The sequence below is a fragment of the Pleurodeles waltl genome, chromosome 2_2 (assembly GCF_031143425.1).
Source record: "Pleurodeles waltl isolate 20211129_DDA chromosome 2_2, aPleWal1.hap1.20221129, whole genome shotgun sequence".
In the NCBI taxonomy this organism is placed as follows: domain Eukaryota; kingdom Metazoa; phylum Chordata; class Amphibia; order Caudata; family Salamandridae; genus Pleurodeles; species Pleurodeles waltl.
Window position 1 is genome coordinate 201,720,961 of NC_090439.1, and position 18,557 is coordinate 201,739,517.

At 43.4% G+C, this 18,557-nt stretch overlaps 1 protein-coding gene across 5 annotated transcripts in view; it reads right to left on the reverse strand.

Moving 5' to 3' along the window:
- Nucleotides 1–5,094: 5,094 nt before the first annotated feature.
- The window catches only part of TGFBR1 (transforming growth factor beta receptor 1), a 464,518-nt gene continuing 451,055 nt past the window's right edge, over nt 5,095–18,557 (reverse strand). For all 5 annotated transcript variants that reach the window (XM_069219636.1, XM_069219635.1, XM_069219632.1 and 2 more), the window contains one exon: nt 5,095–5,917. In XM_069219636.1, the coding sequence (XP_069075737.1) occupies nt 5,792–5,917 (126 nt within the window). In that variant the 3' untranslated portion in view covers nt 5,095–5,791. The remainder of the gene's footprint in view (nt 5,918–18,557) is intronic.

Genomic DNA, 18,557 nt, shown 5'->3' on the forward strand with positions numbered 1-18,557 from the left:
GTAGAACAACGCATTTTCTTTAGGAGAGGGCTGTTACACCCTCTCCCTTTGGAAATAGGTGTTACAGGCATGGGAGGGGTATCCTCCAAGAGCCTCTGGAAATGCTTTGAAGGGCACAAGCGGTGACCTCCTTGCATAATCCAGTCTACACCGGTTCAGAGACCCCCCCAGTCCCTGCTCTGGCGCGAAACTGGACAAAGGAAAGGGGAGTGACCACTCCCCTGTCCATCACCACCCCAGGGGTGGTACCCAGAGCTCCTTCATTGTCCCTGGGTTCTGCCATCTTGTTTTCAAGATGGTCAGGGAACTCTGGGAGCATCTGAGTGGCCAGTGCCAGCAGGTGACGTCAGAGACCCCTCCTGATAGGTGCTTACCTGGTTAGGTGACCAATCCCTCTCTCAGGGCTATTCAGGGTCTCTCCTATGAGTGTCTCTTCAGATTCGGTTTTGCAAGACTCCAGCAGGAATACTTTGCAACCTCTGCTTCACCTTCTATCATCGGATCCACCTCAGAACTGCTCCAGGAACTCTGCAACTGCAGCAAAGTATTCAGGAAGGCTACTGCAACTCTGTAACTTCAGCTCCTTCCAGCAACTGCAACAGTTTCCAGGTCGTGTACGCTCTGAGAACTGCTTGTCTTCATCCTGCACCAGAAGAATCAAAGGAATCTCCCATGAAGTGACAGAGTCACTTCCCTGCTTTAGCAGGTACCTCACTGCAGAGACAACCGGTATTCTGGGTCCCCTCTCCTGACGACGAGCATGGATCCTGGAACACAGGTGGTGGACCTAAGTGACCCAGACTGCCCAAAGGTCCAACTGTCCAAACTGGATGAAGGTAAGAGCTTGCCTCCCTGAGCCAGACAGTACCCCTGTGCACAGCGTGTTTTGCAGCTCCTTGGGCTTATGGGCGCTTCTCCAAGAAATCCTTCGTGCACAGTGTAGCCCATGTCCCCAGCACTCTATCCTGTGACACTCAGCTCCCTGAGTTGTTCTACGGCGGCATGGGATCCCTTTGTGTAGGTCTGCGATGACCGTGATTTGCAACTCCTTTGTCCCCGTGTCCTGGGACTCCTGTAGGTGCTGCCTGGTCTTTTAAGGGCTCTCTGAAGTGCTGAGAGTCCCTCCTGGGCCCAGGTAGCACCTTTTCCCACCAAACGAGCCTTTTGTGTGAGCCAAGGCTTGTTGGCGGAATTCAACGACGAAAACAAGCCTACATTCTTCTACTCGACGTGGGACATCTCTTGCACCAAGCAGGAACCTGCAGCTGTCTTCTTTGGTGCATCTCTGACATTTTCCTCCAACCGGAGAATCCACTTTTACACCTTCATGCGGGTTAGCAGGGGCTCCGGTTCTTCCTGGACTCTTCAGCTGTTCTTGGACTTGGTCTCCTCTCTCCACAGGTCTTCAGTTCCAGGAATCCATTGTTGGTGTCTTGCAGTCTTGCTTGGTTTTTTCATAATCCTTTATCACGACTTCTCGTGTTCTGAGGAAACTTGCTGTGCTTTACTCCTGCTTTCCTGGGCTCTGGGGAGGGGGGGTACTTTACTTACCTTTGGTGTTTTCTTACGCTCCCAGCACCCTTCTACACACTACTCTTACCTAGGTGGGAAACAGACATTCGCATTCCACTATTTTAGTATATGGTTTGTGTTACGTCTAGGCCCATTGTAACCTATGGTGATTTTCACTATTTGAACTATTTAATGACAGTTTACTTACCCGATTTTGGTTACGAGTGTATATTTTGTGTATAATACGTACCTCCTATGGGAGTATAGCCTCTAAGATATTTCTTGGCCTTGTGTCACTAAATAAGGTACCTTTATTTTTGGTAACACGGAGTATGGTCTTTTATTGTGTATAAGTACTGCGTAACTATAGTGGTATTGCAGGAGCTTTGCATGTCTCCTAGTTCAGCCTAAGCTGCTCAGCTACAGCTACCTCTAGACCGCCTAAGCTGCTAGAACACTGCCTACATTTCACTAATAAGGTACCTACTACAAACCAGGCCAACCTCCTAAACAAAGGTTTTAGAAAACAGTTTTCGGATTCTATCACCACTTACTGGGGCAAACAAAGAAAACGTACTTAATGTCTTGAATACCACCCTCACAGACTTCATATGTTCCAGTCTTATCTACTTTGTCAGACCAGAGCTTTTTTAAATGATTTAAATGTAAAATGCTTTAAGTTTTCAAGGCCTACTGCTCTTTGAAACTTCCATTCCACATTCCTTACCGGGGATTTACTTCTGGTATATTACGTAGGTGTGAGGTAACATTCGACTAGTAACAAGGATTTATGAGTGCAATGACAACATTTGTTAATAATTTCACTCTTGTGCAGCCTAGCACAGTTCTAGGAGCACGAACAACCCCCACAATGGATGAAGCCAGCCCTCCCTAAGTTTATGTTTGCTTGTGTGGCGTTGTTTTTAGGTTGAGCGCACAAGCACTTTTGAACCGGTTATAAGTATTCTGTGGGCTTTTAACCACACTCATCACATTCTCGTTCGTGGGATTGCCTTTCGAAAATCCCTTGATGTCATTGGTAAATGCTTTGTTTGTCCCGCCTTGGGGCGGTTTTGATACGCCTGACCCTGTTACATGGATTATTGCACAACTGCCGATATACTTCAGCGTGGGCAAACTATTTTTTTCTTTTGTCTCTCCCCTTCGGGCTCCATAGTGGCCACAGCACTAACTCCATTGGCAGTTTTAAAGCATTGGTCACATTGTCCACACTGTTCCCTAATCAGAGGAGCCATTTCATTGGCTCTCCTCTTCATGCTCCAAAGCGTTCACAAAAACACTTGTTAATAATAAATGCTTTATGCGAAAAGCATAGAAATCCTCAAAGCGGGAGGGCCGGTACTACAATACTCACTGCATTCGGGAAACTTGCCATATAATGCTTTGCGGGCCATTACTTTTAGAAAATCTTTGCTCATAACATCCTGTGGTGGTTCTAGGACGATGGGACCACCACCAAAACGTTCACAACAACATGCTCTGTCTGCATCATCTCTGGGTTCCCACACTAGGTTAGTGGGGACCCAAAAATAATAACCCCTCCCACCATTCAATGTCTCTTTAAGCTCTTTAATGGCTGAAACTTTTGTTTTACAGTTGGAGCAGTTTGTGCTTTAAGGGCCTTGTTTGTAATATCATTGCAGGAGGCCTGATAGTTCAGAAAATGCATAAGGTACTACGTTCTCTAGGGGCTAAATATATGGTTACACTGCTTTTCTTTCTGCCATTTTCTTTTCATGTAGTTATGCCCCCTAGGTGCTAACTGTATGGATACATGACCATGTTTCTTACAAAAGCTGTTTTCATTGTGGTATCCTCTAGGGGGTGTTCTAAGCATTATAGTCAAGATATAAACAGTACAATATTCGCGGAAGAGAAACTCGCCCATAATGCTTTGCAGGGCATTACTTCTACAAAACATTTTTGCTCATAACTCAGACTGTGGTGGCCCTACGACAATGGGGCCACCTTCAAAACATTCACCACGATGCGCTCTGCCTATATAATCTCTGGGTCCCCACACTAGGTTAGTGGGGACCCTAAAATAATAACCCCTCCCCTATCAGTCTTTTTAAGTGCTCTCATGGCTATAACTTTTGTTTCACAGCTGGGAGTAATTTGTGTTTTAAAGGCCTTGTTTGTAATGTCATTGCATTAGGACTGCTACCCCTAAAAACGTGTAATGTGCTATGCCCTCTAGAGGCTAAATATATGGTTTCAGTGCATTACTTTATGACATTTTCTTTTCATGTGGTTATGCCCACTAGGGGCTATCTATATGGTTTATGACCATGTTTCTTACAACTGGTATTTTCATTGTGGTGTCCTCTAGGGGCTATTCTGAGCATTACAGTCTAATACCAAAAGTTTATTTCTCATAAAGGTTTTTATTGGGTTTACTGATAATTGTATATGTTTTAGTAAGCTCTCCGTATTGTAATTATGAACATGATTCAGACCAACTTAACATCCTTTTTACACTATGACTGTTTAAACACTCTAGATATGTTTGGGTGACCCTTCTAGTTTATTTCTATCATTACTCCTCCTTGGCTGTCTTGTTTTGACAATTGTGCTAGCCAGCTAGCAACTGATGATGGGGTGGTGAAAGTGGTATTGTATTAGAATCAGCATGGCAGATTTAAATTCGGATGCTAAATGGCAACATTTACATTTTTGGCTGAAGATAGAGGCAGAAGGTAAATGGAAGTACTTTAGTTAATGCAGGGCAACTGGAATTATGTGTCAGGAAAAGAAAATTATGAGGCAGGGTTGACCAATTTATGTGGCAAGAAAAGCCCAGTTATGAATTTACAATGCCAATAGTCTAAGTCTAACTCAAGCAAATACGGGGCCTATTGCATTGCAAATGCTTGTTCTAAGGTACTGTGAGGTACTGATAGATTCCCACCTCAATGTCGGGGAGTGATTCAAGCATGTGAATCTATGAACGATCCAATACTGGATTAATTTCTCTCTCATTATTGAAAGCAATTCCTTTAGGATTATAGTCCAATTCTCATGCAAAATAGGCAGGTATGAGACTGAATAAATGTTTTTTTCTCCAGGCAAACTAAAATGTTTTGCTATTGTCAGGGCACTGAAATGCCTTCTTAAAGTAATAGCTTGAAATTCTGACACAGAAGTATAAACAAATTATAATATATGAAAAAAACAGAAGATGAAGCCCCATAGGCCTGAAAAAAATTTTGAAAGTCTAAAACATTACATAAATTCCAGTCACGCTAGTCAACGCGAAAACAATAAATTAGTGTGTGTGCATATGCCCCGTGTCTATCTTGCATAAACTGCACAATGACAGTTGTGCAATGGTTCTCCCTTTAATTAGCATAAAGAGGCAAATTTTCATCCCTCATTAAGTTAGCAAGTTAGTGACACAAATATACTAAATTTAATATGAACTAATTTCTTACATTCATTGACATGCCTAAAATAATCAACTTTAAAATTTGTCCGTTTAGTGTGCAGAAAATGCAACAAAAAAATTCAAAAAACACATCTGGCATTAATTTAATCAGACAGCACATCTCAACTGAAAACGATTTTGGAATTAATAAAATTTATTGAGATGTACGTTTTTCTTTTACAGTTCATGAATATTAAATTAAAAGATGAAAAATCTACAAAACGTTCATGTTTCAATTCCCTTGAAATTATATACATTGTGTAGATTCCTGTAAAAAATTAAGATTAAAAAGATTCAGATATACAAGTGGTACACATTGTACTAAAAACCATTTTGAAGGACATAATGATCATAATTAGAAAACAAGTACAAGTACAAAATGCAAGCACGTAAAGTATGTTCCCAAAGTCGTAAGAGGCCATACTTTTGAAGGGGTGACAATCCTATAAACCACCAAGTTATGCTGCAAGTACATAATATGCTAAAACAGTAAGAAAGTACCGATTGCTGAACAATAATCGACTTTATAATTTTGTATGACTTAGCGAAACCAACTCTACTGTTTTTTCAGCATCTTCAAGACAGCCAATCGGTCTGTTTTTAAATAGTGTCTGTTGTTAAAAAGAAAAAAACAGAAGGCTCGAGTGTTGCAAAGTGTCTAGAAAGGCACTTGCGATTGTTAACATGTTTACACCCTTTCTGAAAATAGCAACTGATGTTCCAAAATGTAGCAAAATCTTCTGTTCTCTTTTGGAGGCAGAACAATTCACATTTTAAACGATAAATCCATACAGTTAAAATCATGAAATATGATTGGTACAAAAAGCATATTTACATCTTTATTCCTTCCTGCTGGCTAAGCTGTGATAATGTTTTTTTAATGCGTAAGGCTGTTAGTCTAGCTGCTCCATTGGCATACCAGCATTCCCGCATAATCTTAGCCATGACACGCAACGCCTGAAAGAGTAAAGACAAAATTATAAATAAATATAAGGAACACGCTTTTCCTAATTGCTCTAATCAGCTTAATATATGTATCAGCATCTCTTAACTTGTGATCAGCGACACATTCCAGCGTCTTCAAATATTAATATATTATTTAAATTTCTCAACCAAGTACATATAAAGCAAAATGTACATTTTTTAAATTTTAAAAACGCTCTGTAAATGTCAAGGAATGTGAAATTGGATGCAGAAAATTAAGCTGGTATCCTTAGGTTGACTCTTGGGAGCAGTATAAGTAGAGCAAACAGTAGTATGGACAACTCGTGGCACTAATATGCACCAACAAAAATAGAGAATATGTTTCTAGCAAAAAAAGACAAACTAGTATAATATTTAGTATATCACGATATCTTCTAGAAATGAAACCAAATTTTGAAAATATAAAACCTTCTCATTAAAACGTGGTATGTTTTTTGTGAATTAAACAAAATATGTAATACTTTTTGTATGTGTTTAATGTAGATCTGTTTCTGTAGTTTTGTGTATTATTTCTGATGTTCAAACGGTAGAATTTACTTAGGACGAGGTCCCTTGCTTCCAACAGATCTTCAGTGGGGGGGTCCATTAATTCACAATGTCAAGAACTACTGGTCTACATCAATCAGAAATTATGCGTCATAGGCATCACCGAGTGGGAACGAATCTACACTCTGAACGCAGTCATCATTTTTTTAACTATTCTTAGGCGCAAGATTAAGACTTGGAACACCAATAAACCTCCCTTTGCTACCATGTTGTGCAAGAGCTATCCAAACAGTGAAACACCCTCGCCCCAACACCTTTTTTTAGTAAAAGACACCACAGCCTACTTTTGGTCTCTTTTTTTTATTGCGGTAGAGGATAGGCAACTCACAAGGGTACCACAAAAAGAAGAGGTGACTATTAATTTACAGAAAATATCGACGGCCTCTCGAGATAATTATCATATACGTAATATCTTCTGGATTCTAAATTCAAAGTGATTTTCATAACGGACATTTGGTAGCCCTTAGAGTTCTGTCGACTGACAGCAGGGGATTGTCCTGATGAATTACTCACTCAAAATGCAACCACCAGTGACTACAGCTAAAAAGTGCCTGAATTCAGCAAGTGACGTTTCATAAATGCGTGATTTGGTCAAATTTCAGACATTTTTGTACCAAGAAAAAATAATGCGGATTTATCTTAGAATATCGTTTTGCTTTTTCCCATTTTACTTTCGTTTTTCTATTGCCTCACAATACCTTTAAGGGGTCTTTAGATACAACAGCAACAAATCGCAGTACAATAAAAAGTTTCTCTCCATAAACTAAATCTATAGTATAATTACAAAGTTCAACTGGTGCGCAAGAAAAGGGGGGGTAACAAGGAACTGGAGTTGATGCATATTATTTAAACCGAAATCGAAGTACATATGTTTTTAACTGTTTCCTTGTAACAAAGGCCTGGATGACTAGATGATATAATACAATAGTCTAGCCACACTGAATGGAAGGAGACAGGAGCCATCACTAGGGATATCCATAAGGTTAGCTTGGACATCCCCCAAAAAGCCAGACATCCTCATCCAGGCGTGGCGCCGGAGGGCCACTGTTGATGCAACCACTCTGCCCAGTGAGTTGGTTGTGTCCAGTCCACATCAGATCGTGAACTTTACTGTGTCTCTCCCATCAGCAACTGCTTGGGAAGATAAAGCCCGGGCCTCTTCCAGGACCTGTAGCAGCACTTGTTCAACTGTATCCCAGAGTGTGTGGGTATAACGACCCAAAAGGCATGTTGTGTTCACGGACCACAATGCCAGACTGGCAGAAGAAAACATCTTCTTCCTAAGTGTGTCCAGCTTCTTGGATTCCCTATCGGGGGTGCAGAAGGGAATGCGACATGGGAGGTGGAGGCTTGGATAAACAAACTCTCAGGTGTGGCCTGTTACGTAAGGAAACTTGGGGCACCTGGAGCAGGGTGATGGAGGCAGGCAATTGTCCTGTTCTCAGGAGCCCCTGTGCTGGATTTGGACCAGGTAACAAGTAGGACATCTGTAAGGCCTATACTGAAGGGGAGCAGGGGTTTGGAGGGTGAAGCTCCAGGTTGAAGCACCTCTCTCAGGAGGTTAGTCCTGACTGCCACCAAAGGCAACTCCAGGTCCAGCTCCTCAGGTGCTGTTCGCACCACCACAGAATAAGAAGCTCCCTCCTCCACAGCCACAGTAGGAGGGAGAAAAGATGCCAGTATCTGTGGAGGTATTCAGTCCACAGGCTTCAACCAAGTCTATACGTAAGTCTACAGGATCTTGGAGCTGGTATTCCAAAGGCTTCAGCGACCCCCCCATTCAAGCCTCAGAGAAAGGGCTTAGGAGTCAACATAGGTGCCAAGGTTCCTGTCGGCATTGGAGTCAGAGTGGTACAACACTCATCCGGCTCCATGTCTGAGTCGGCAATAAGGATTTGGAGTGTCTGGGAAGGTTGAGTTGGTATGACCAATGCTGCCCTGGATTCAAGCATGGATCCATAGATGCCCCTCAGAGCCGAAGCGGTCAGCACAGAACCCAAAGGGGCCCCTTCTGACTCTGCAGAGCCTAAAGGCATGTCAGTGGTGTCAGACTGTCCAAAAATGAGGCACATGGCCTCACAGAAGTTGGACAAGGGTAGCTCCGGCTCCTGTAGACTCGGGCAGGCGAGGAGTCAGCCCAGACACAGCCTCTGCAGAGGGAGGCCTAGCCAGGCATCCCTCCCACCCCCTCGTCTCATAGGCTGACGGACGAGGTGAAGTCAAAGAATGTTTCATCATCTTTGACTTCTTCTTATGCCTCGAGTTACCCGATCGTCCCAAGTCTTGGAGTGAGAACCCAGCGAGGGGAGATTACACAACCGCTCCGGAGACCTTCCTCTCGACCGGGACCTTCACTTGCATGGAGTCTAGCGTCAGGCCGCCATCAGCTCCTGACACTAGGAGCACAACTTCAGATCCTGGTCACGCTTCAGACACCAAAGGCACACGAGGGGTGGATCCGTCACAGACATCGCCTGATGACAGGATGCGCAAGGCTTAAAAATGGTCTTCCTCTAAGACATCCTTCAATGCACCAGGAGTTAAACAACCCGAAAAACTTTGACAAAAAGCTGAAAAAGTTGAATGATTGAGGGGGGGTAGCTCTCTCCAGATCAGAGCTGGCTGGCGCAGAAAGACAAGAACTGACCATCAATGTCATATCCGGCGCAGACAGACTCGGAGCCAATCAATGCTTCCTAATGGCATGCAGGGGTACTGCTCAAGAAAATCTCCAGATCCAGAATGACACCTGGGGGAAATTCTAAGGTAAGGAATCTGCAACTTGATGTCTCTATCAGATATAACCTTTGCAAAGCTCTTTCACAACCTCTCCATTTCCTACTTTTGCTAATTTTTCCATTCTTTCTGTAAAACTCTAAGACTATCAGATGATATTTTGATGAGGGGCGAAACGGATCCAGCAGTCAGTGAATCCCACAGATGGGAATCTGAACTTTGCTGCTTCACCAGCTGCATCTACCACAACATCAAACTAAGGGAACCCCAACCTGGTGAGGAAAGCCACCATTCATGCTCAGAGGTAATAGCACCCATCAAGGCTACACCTCATAGTATGGTGGGACAGCGGGTACCTATCTTTCCAGAAAGGGAACTGGGGGACAGGAGCACACCCATGTTGACATTTCACAAATTTACTCAAGGTCAGCCTCCATACTATGCAAATCGACCCTCATACAGTGAGGGCCAAACACCCAGTGAGAACCCTTCACTCTCGGAGGACCTTTACACTCCAGTCCTCCCCAGCATGGAGCCAATACAACAGCAGGGAGTAGTCACCAATGCCTAGGCACAACATAGCATTATTGCAGGTTCTCACCAATACAACTTATATGTTTTCAATATGCTTCCATCTCCAATAGAGTTAAACAATGAGACAAAGTACAGTTCAAGCTCGTTTCCAAGGTTTTTTGCCATCCTTAGGATGCTCTATATTTCAGTTGCAAGCTTAACGATACACCAGCTCCTTCAAAGTGTTTGCAGCAGCAACCTGCTTCAGAACCTCATAGTACAACTGGCCATCATGCAACTTCATGTAGAACATCTTCACTAGTGTGACGGTGCTAAGTCACAGTGTCCGTTGACAGTCTGTGCCAGTAGAAGTGGGAGCCACCAGTGTTCTAATCAGTTACTTACTTCAAAATCACTCAATGCCTTTAGCAGGAAGGAGGCAATAGGGCTGCATCTCCAACATACGCAGTTCAGGCAAATGGAGTTGCACTCTATCTCATCAGAAACTGATGTCTATTGTGCATCTCCGCTTCCCCTTCCCAGAATCCAGCTGCATCCCGAAGCCCAGCCACTCTGTGTGGCCTGTAGCAGCCCCCTTCGCCTTCACCCCCACCACCAAGCACAAAACTGCACCATGGAAACATATAGTACTGTTTTATCACTTTAGGAAACTGATGCATCTCTTTACAGTGCCTCACAGTGGGCCCACCAGATGTCTTCCTTACAGAGCCTTAAGCATTGTCAGTCCACTTAGTGGACCAATGTCAAGTGCAGGGATGCCACTGCGGAGTCTTCTTCTCTTGTAAAGCCTGACAGAGGTACGGGTGGTCACTTCCTGTGGCCATTGTGCTGCATCCATAAGTACATGTGAAGATAACAGGTGTCTAGATGAAGGTATCAAAGTGAACTACTGTGCAGTGAGGCTGGTTAGGCTTCTCTTTGCAATACTCTCAATATCGCAAATTGGGACCCTTGAATTCAGAGGAATTAATCCCTAGCTCAGTCCTGGTAGTATGGCACAGAGCAGTCAGGCTTTACTAAAGAACATGCGTTAAGCGTTTCAGAGCACTAACATTAAGTAGTAGACGACAACTGAAAAGAAATCAACACCAATTTATAAGAGCAGAATTTAATATAAATTTAGACTTGCAAAATGAACACAACTAGATGAGTATAACAAGAGTAATGGATTTTAGAAGGAAAAATAAATCAGAGCACTTCACTACTGCAAAAATTTAACGTTGCAGTCAATGGAGAAAACGACTAGTGACCATCACCACTTGCAGGTTGACTCCAGTGGAAACTACTGGGGGTTAAGGTGATGCATGTCCCAGGACCAAACCACGACAGTCAGTTGAATTTTACCTGGCTTGTGGGGCTCAGGTGCAGAGTTGTCCTGGCTGTCTTTGGTGCTGAAGCAGAAGCAGCAGGTGGGTTGGTTTTACCATTTAGACCCTGCTGGTGAGGAAACAATGCAGAAACGCCATAACGGACCATTGGGATGACGTGTTGAAGATCCTGCGGCTTTTCCTTGAGATGCAGTGCCGAACAAAGAAAGTGATGAACTGGCTGGCTACCAACAAGCCTTGGCAGAAGTAAACAGCTTACAGTTACTTCGACATCCTGGAGTCTAGGGGAAAACGTTAGCCACCTGAAACTTGTTGGAGGTCAGGATTATGTTTCCCACAATGCACTAGACCATTTACTTTTGGCCGATACCTCAGACGGCCAGTGATTCTTTGTTTCCAGGAGCATTCTTTACCTGCGGGCTGCAGGGGACTACAGGGGCAGAGTGCCTCTAGTCCAAGGGAGTTCTGGAGTCATCTCTGGTGCTTAGAGAAGTTCCTCTTGCCTTTGGAACCTGTCTCTTGTCTAGGATGAGTTGCAGTCGTGCAGTTGCAGGGTGGTTGTCACAGATGTGGGGCACTGAAACATTGCTGTGTGTAAGTCCTGAAGTCGCTGACTTGGGTCTCTTCGTCCTTTGTTGTAAGTCGAGTCAGATCTGAGGCTCTGGTGCCGGGGGTGCCCCTTAAATCATACGTTTAGGGGTGTTAGGGTGTGGGTGCAAGTAGCCGATCCACCTCTGAGGTGACCACTTCCGGGGATGTGTGCCACCTTTCTTACACAGAACCCTCAATTCAGCCACTTTTAAAAATGGCAGAATCCTCCTTTGGCTGTAAAGACCAGGTAGCCCAACCTATGGGAATGGCTAGCATTCTGATGGTGTACACCTCCTAACTACATAACCTTCCCACCGGACCGGGTGCAAATGAGTCTGGGCGCAGGGGGTTGGTTTTTTCCTCCTCAAGGGTATAGCCCACTTGCATATTAGAGGCAGTGTGGGCTTTGAAGCTCATTGCCTTGATGTGCCACTTCACTAGCCATCCTGCCAAGGAGGCTGGTGCCACCTCCCATCCAGGCAGGCCTTTGTTTCGGACTCTTGGGAGTGTTCACACCTCCTGGCGGGGGGGTCAGATTGCTATCTTGGCATCAGCATCTGCAGTCTGACGGGCATGGTACAGGACAGGCTGGTGCAACCAAATGGGCAACCTCTAAGGTTGCATGTCAACCTGGTTGCATGTCACATTAAATCTGACTAAGGTTTAAAGTTAGGTTTATTGAGACAAGTTGTTTGATAATAAACATGAGACTTTTTCAGTGGGATCATAACATAGTGGGCAACCTCGGAGTGCCTGATTGTCAGCCAATGTTAGCCCATGGCCCCCTGAACACTAATAGTAGCCCTTAATGGAAAGAGGATACTATGGGGACATATACGCTTGCACTTATATGTCCACACCTTTAATATAATGTATCCTGTCAAACTATGAAGGCAGTGCACCACTTAAGAAACAAGTATTTGAATACAGTAAAAGATAGTCCAATTCTCCTGTAGAAGGGATGAAGCAAATCTTCCATTTATTTATTTCCAATTCCAAAGTCATATATTCGCAAAGTGCTCTTTTTACGGCAAAAGGTACATAGCAATGACAGCCAACGCATTTCGCCCACCAACATAGGGCTTCTTCAGGGCTGTAACATGATATGGAATAATAGTGTAAACAAAAAGGGATTTTTTGATAACATACAAATATACACAACATACCAACAGAACCTAAATACATAAAACAAGCAAAACGAAATTATATGACGGGACATAAACGTACACAGACGCATATGTGTTGTAGTGAAAAGTGTCTTAGTATTCGCAAATGAGTGGCAAATTCACAAATATGTGACAGTGTAATAGGTGGAACCGGCAAGGAATAAGAGTTTAAACCAAGAAAGTTTAGATCAGGTACCCTAATAAAGTAATAAACTGGGGAAGGAGACTTTTTACCCTTACTTAGTTTACTTTATTTGGTACAGAAAGACCATAAAAGACATAAAATAAATAAATAACATACAAATTTTACAGTCATAAAAATGTCTAAAAGCGTTGTTAATACATTTTCCGGACACCAATAGCAGCATATATAAAATTTAGCACAGCCTGGATTATGTCCATATTTCCCAAATCATGTAAGTGGGAGAAAGCAAGTTGGCTAGTTCTAATACTGTTAGACTGAAATAACGGACGTAAAAATCTTTTTCTTGGAGCAGTATATAAAGTGCAAAAAAGCATAAAATGTAATGTACTTTGAGATGACTTTCCATCGCAGCAACAAGAAGGGAGGTTCTTAAACCAGGTTCCAGCAACTGGGAATGCTACCAGATAGTGTAAGGTGTTTAAACGTAGTCTTGTGAGTAAAAACCTTTGTCGCTCATGATTAATGATGGTCAGGTACAGCTTTGGTTGGGGTTGTTGTGTCTCATAACTTGTCCATAGTCTCATTGAACTAGAGGCTAGGTCCATGTCCTGATTTTTCTGCCAGAATATGTCTTTAACCTTCTTTATGTCCTGTCTTGTTAAAGTATCTGGTTTGAGGAAAAAATCTCCTAATCCTAATGATAGGAGAGAGAGATAAACATATCTAAGCCAGGGTATATCTAGAAATCGTGACAGATGGAGACAGTCCTGTATCACCTTTCTACATAGAAGCGCTTCAGGCTTAGTCCAGATTTTTACCCACAGTATAAGAGGTTGAAGTTTTATATAGCTAGATATGTATCGTAAACCTACTTCTTTATGACAGAACTTTACTGGTGTAGATTGGGGGACTGATAGTAGTCTTCTTAGAAATTTAATTTCTATAATCTGGAGCCCTGTACATTCTGCAAGCCCCCAGACCCCAGCTCCAAATGTCGCGACAGAAAGGCATTTAGAAGTGAAGACAGTCATCATTTCCTTAACAGGTTTATGCCGAAGACTTCTTGCAAACCTAAAAACAGCTTCAATGGTTTTTTGGAATTGTATTGAGCGTATATTAACTAAAAACTTCCAGTTAAAATCTACATCAATGGGGACCCCCAGATACGTGAAATGCAGGACCTTAAGTATCTCATGCCCATTTAAAGAATTTTTTTTGTTTTTGCTAATTTAGGACCACACTTCATAACAAATGACTTAGTTCTGTTAATTTTAAGATCAAGGTCCCTCATAAAGGTGTTAAAAGCATTCAATAAAATCTGGAGGCCATTTGCTGTCCTTGAAATTAGTACTGCATCATCTGCATATAAAAGTACAGGGATTGGGGAGTTACTGATAACTGCGGAATCTTTCCCTAATTCGCTAAGAAATTTCTCCAGCCCATTTATATATAAGAGAAAGAGGAAAGGGGCAAGAACACATCCCTGTCTGACCCCTTTTTGTGAGGGGAATTTCTCTGTCAGGCCTCCCTCCCGGGAGTAATGGACCCGAGCCTCTGTGCAGGCATGAAGTTTACTAAGTAATATAACTATGTCATTATCCACGCCCATACCCAGCATTAGCTTCCACAATTTCTCCCTATTGACTGTATCAAAGGCACAGGAGAGATCCATAAATGCTAAGTGTATACAGCCCCTTTTGGCTTTAGTATATTTCTGGACTATAAGTGTCAAATTAAGAGTTTGTTCGACTGTGCCCACCCCTGGGCGAAAGCCAATTTGTATTTCTGAGAGGGAGCGTGTATCAGTCGCCCATTCTTCTAACTTATTTAAAATTACTCGGCCTAAAATTTTGACTGAACTGTCCAGCAAAGAGATTGGGCGATAGCACAGGGGGTCTGCCCTATCTCCCTTCTTGAAAATCGGGACGATGATCGCTTCTTTCCAAGAGTCTACTAGAGGGCCTACCACAGCCGATCTCATGACATTGGTTAGCAGTGGGCCCCAGAAGTCTGGAAGTGCTTTATATAAGTCAGCAGGAATTCTGTCTGGACCCGGGGCTTTCTCAGATGGACTATCTTGAATTGCTTGTTTAACATCATCCACGCTTATAATATTACTAAAAGCCAAACTTAGCTGATCATTTCCTACAGGTTTTAGACAATTTAGCATTTCTGATTGGATATTTGTCTCTATGGCGAAGGTTTTTTTAAAATAGTCCACCCAGGTCTTGGCTGGAATAACAGTGTCCATGGGCGTCTCATATTTATCGCTCAATAGTCAAGAGTTAACCACACGCCAAAATGCAGTTGTATCTTTGATTTTGCTTGCAGCCATCAATTCCTCCCACGCAGATTCACTTAGTTCAACTTTCCTTTTGGCAAGAACTTCTTTATAGTTTTTCCTGGCAATCTTAATTGCTTGTAGATCTTTGGGAGATGCATTGATTGTTTTTTTTAGCTTGCTTAGAGATGTGGTACGTGCATGGTTAAACCATCTTGGGCCATGGGCTTTATTGGTTCGTTGAGGCTATAGTTTCTCCGCCATATAATTTGTCAGAGAGGAGACTGCACGAATAATTTCATGTGGGGCCTTATTTTCATCCAGGGATGTCATAACGTCTGGCCATTTATTCAAAAATAGATCTCTAAAGAAAATATTACTGTTTATCTTTCCCCATTTGATTGTAAGCCCTTTTTGGGATGAGAGCTTCATGGCAGGGTGTCGCTTCCCTCTTCTTGAATCATTTGTCAGATCTAAATTAATCACAATGGATAAGGGATTATGATCACTAAAACAGGTCGGGGTAACCCTAAATTGTCCTGTAATGGGGGACAATTCTCTAGAGTAAATAATATAATCAATAGTGGTGTGAGTGTCCCCCCTTACAAATGTTGGTATCCCTCTAGTAGCGGGTGTGGGAAAGGAAAGAGAATTTACTGTTATCAAAGAGTTAAGGGCGTTCCCATACGGGGAATGTTTGAAATGTTGAATGGGAGTGTCATACTCGTCCAGGAGTCCACAGCAGTCAAGGAATTCTGGCTCGCAGAGATGGGCATTAAAATCACCAACCCAGACTGTTCTTATAACCTTTTTACTGGATACTGTTACCTTATGTATTAAGGTCTCCAAACTACTGACCACGCTAATGTCCGAGTTATCAAAGGTGTTGTTATAGTAGTTGATCAGTAGTATATCGAATGGTTCTTCTAGTTTCAGGGATAGGGCCAGAAAAAAAGGTGATATGCCTACAACACGTGCTTCCAACCCTCCAGCCTCCACAAATAAGAAGATGGCCAGACCGCCCTTAGCTCTACCTGCAGGGGCCTTGGTTGCAGGAACATAATATGTGGTATAGCCATTAATATGTGGTGATTCTATGAGCCAGGTCTCCTGGCAACAAATAATAAGGTTTCCCATCACTAAATCTATCCAGTCAGGGTTTCCAATTTTTGATTTTAGACCTGCAACATTCCATGAAATAATCCCTAGGGGTGTCATACCCTGTATGTCACGTATATCAGGGACTCCTTTTGATTCTAGGGGGGACTGTGGGAATACATTTGTCTCCAGGGGGTCTTGCAAGGATGGCTCAGTTAGTGATGGTCAATCTAACTGCTCTAGTGAGGTCAGAGTCTCATACCTATTGGATAATGTCAAAGCAGTGTCAAAGGGGTTAGAGAGACCAAGGTTACTGGGGTTCTGAATCCCAGAGTAGGTAGAATCAGAATAGCATGGGTTTGAAAACGGAGGGATAAACTTAGTCAGACGTTGGACTCTTATAGGCCCTACAGATCTCATAGTTGAGAGGTGATGATACAAAGCATTAGCAGTCCAGGGAGTCCTAAAGTTTATTATAATACAGTCCCCAGGTGATGTTTTAGGGGATGAGCCAACCCAAAGTACCCTTCTTACAGCTAGAATGTCCCTGTGGAAATCAACCCGACCTCCTGTGTGTTTTCCTACCCAATGACTCACCTTATTCAGCAGTGACATGTGGGACTCGGGGTGGGTGCTTTCCAATATAGGAGCATTTTCCAAGATTAAAACATAGGGGGAACATGCCAATGGTATCCTTGGGTAGGCTACCTGAGTACTTATAGTCTCCTGGCCCAGCCGGCCTTCCCGTTTGTTTGTACCCCACTGATACTGTAGGTTTGAAAAATGCTGTGAGGCCTCTACGTTCAGGGGTTTTTGGGTTGGGTTCTGGGCAGGAGATATTCTAAAGTTCTGATGCTGATGAGTAGGTGAAGCTGGTAAACATTCAGGAATGGAATGAATGTTCTGAGATTCTGCCTTCGGTGGTTTAGGTTTTATATTCGTTATAGACTCAACCTTCTGCTCGAGAACGGCCACTCTCTCCAGAAGTGATGAGCATAACTTTTTTATGTCTCTAAGTTGATCCTCAATTTGCAAAAAGCAAGTTTTAATTGGATCCAAATTTTTACAGTCTTTTGGTTGTTTCCCTATAGGTCATTTTATTTTTTGGGTTTTAGAAGGACATTTGCTCTTGGACTTCTTAGTTCCTGATGAGGACTCTCCAAAGCCTTCCCTATCTACGGGAGATCACACTTGGTGTATGGGGGTTACTGCCGTATGGGGGGGGATTATTTGCCTGCTTTTTTTTTAGGGTGGACTCTCTGGAGTTGTAGGAGTAATTAAATCAATTTTTGTTGTTACACAAGGATTTCTTTTCTTAGTGTTACTCTGCAGCAGTGTTGCCGGCGGATTCCGTCCCCCCTCCCCAGCCTTTCCTGCTTTCTCAAGAAACGACTCTAGAGTAGCTTCCACCCTCCCTATCTCTGTCTCAATGGCACCCATTACAGACGTTAGGTAACTTGTTATTAGCCTAGGTGGGGGGCCTCCTGGGTGGGTTCCCTTCCCCGTTGTCTCCCTTACATTTTCCCATTTTGACAGGATAGTCCCTTTGTCCAAGATAGGGCGCTGTAAATTTCTTTAACGGATATGTCAGATTCAGATCCCCTGGCTGGGTGAAAAATAGAACCTAATTATACTCAGACCCTACTTGGTTCAAATGACCAGTCACAGCCTTTTACCACACCGAGTCCCCTGCAGTTATAGAGTAGTAGGGCTGACTTACACCTTGCGCGCAATTCGCTTGTGTCAGTCCTTACGTGAGGGGGGGCGCGTCCTTCAATTTAGAAATCCGTACTCCTTCACAGCTGCACCAAAAGCGCACTTCCCGAAGACCCACTTTTATTTTAGAGAATAATCACCGACACAGTACCTTTAGGTAGCCATGAACATTTGGGCTGTCTGATCCAGACTTCTTTGGGTGGTTGTCAGGGGGGTGGGCCCTGCCCTGCCTCTTCCTGGCAATGACTGGCAAGACGGGCCCGCCCTTGGCCCGGGCTTCGCCTGGGAGCGCGTTCAAAGATTTAAAGGTTTAAAGGGCTCCTGCCCCTCCTCTCCACACGATGCGCTTCCCGCGACGGCGGGAGCGCGTTCAAAGGTTTAAAGGGCTCCTGCCCCTCCTCTCCACACAATGCGCTTCCCGCGACGGCAGGAGCGTGTTCAAAGATTTAAAGGTTTAAAAGGCTCCTGCCCC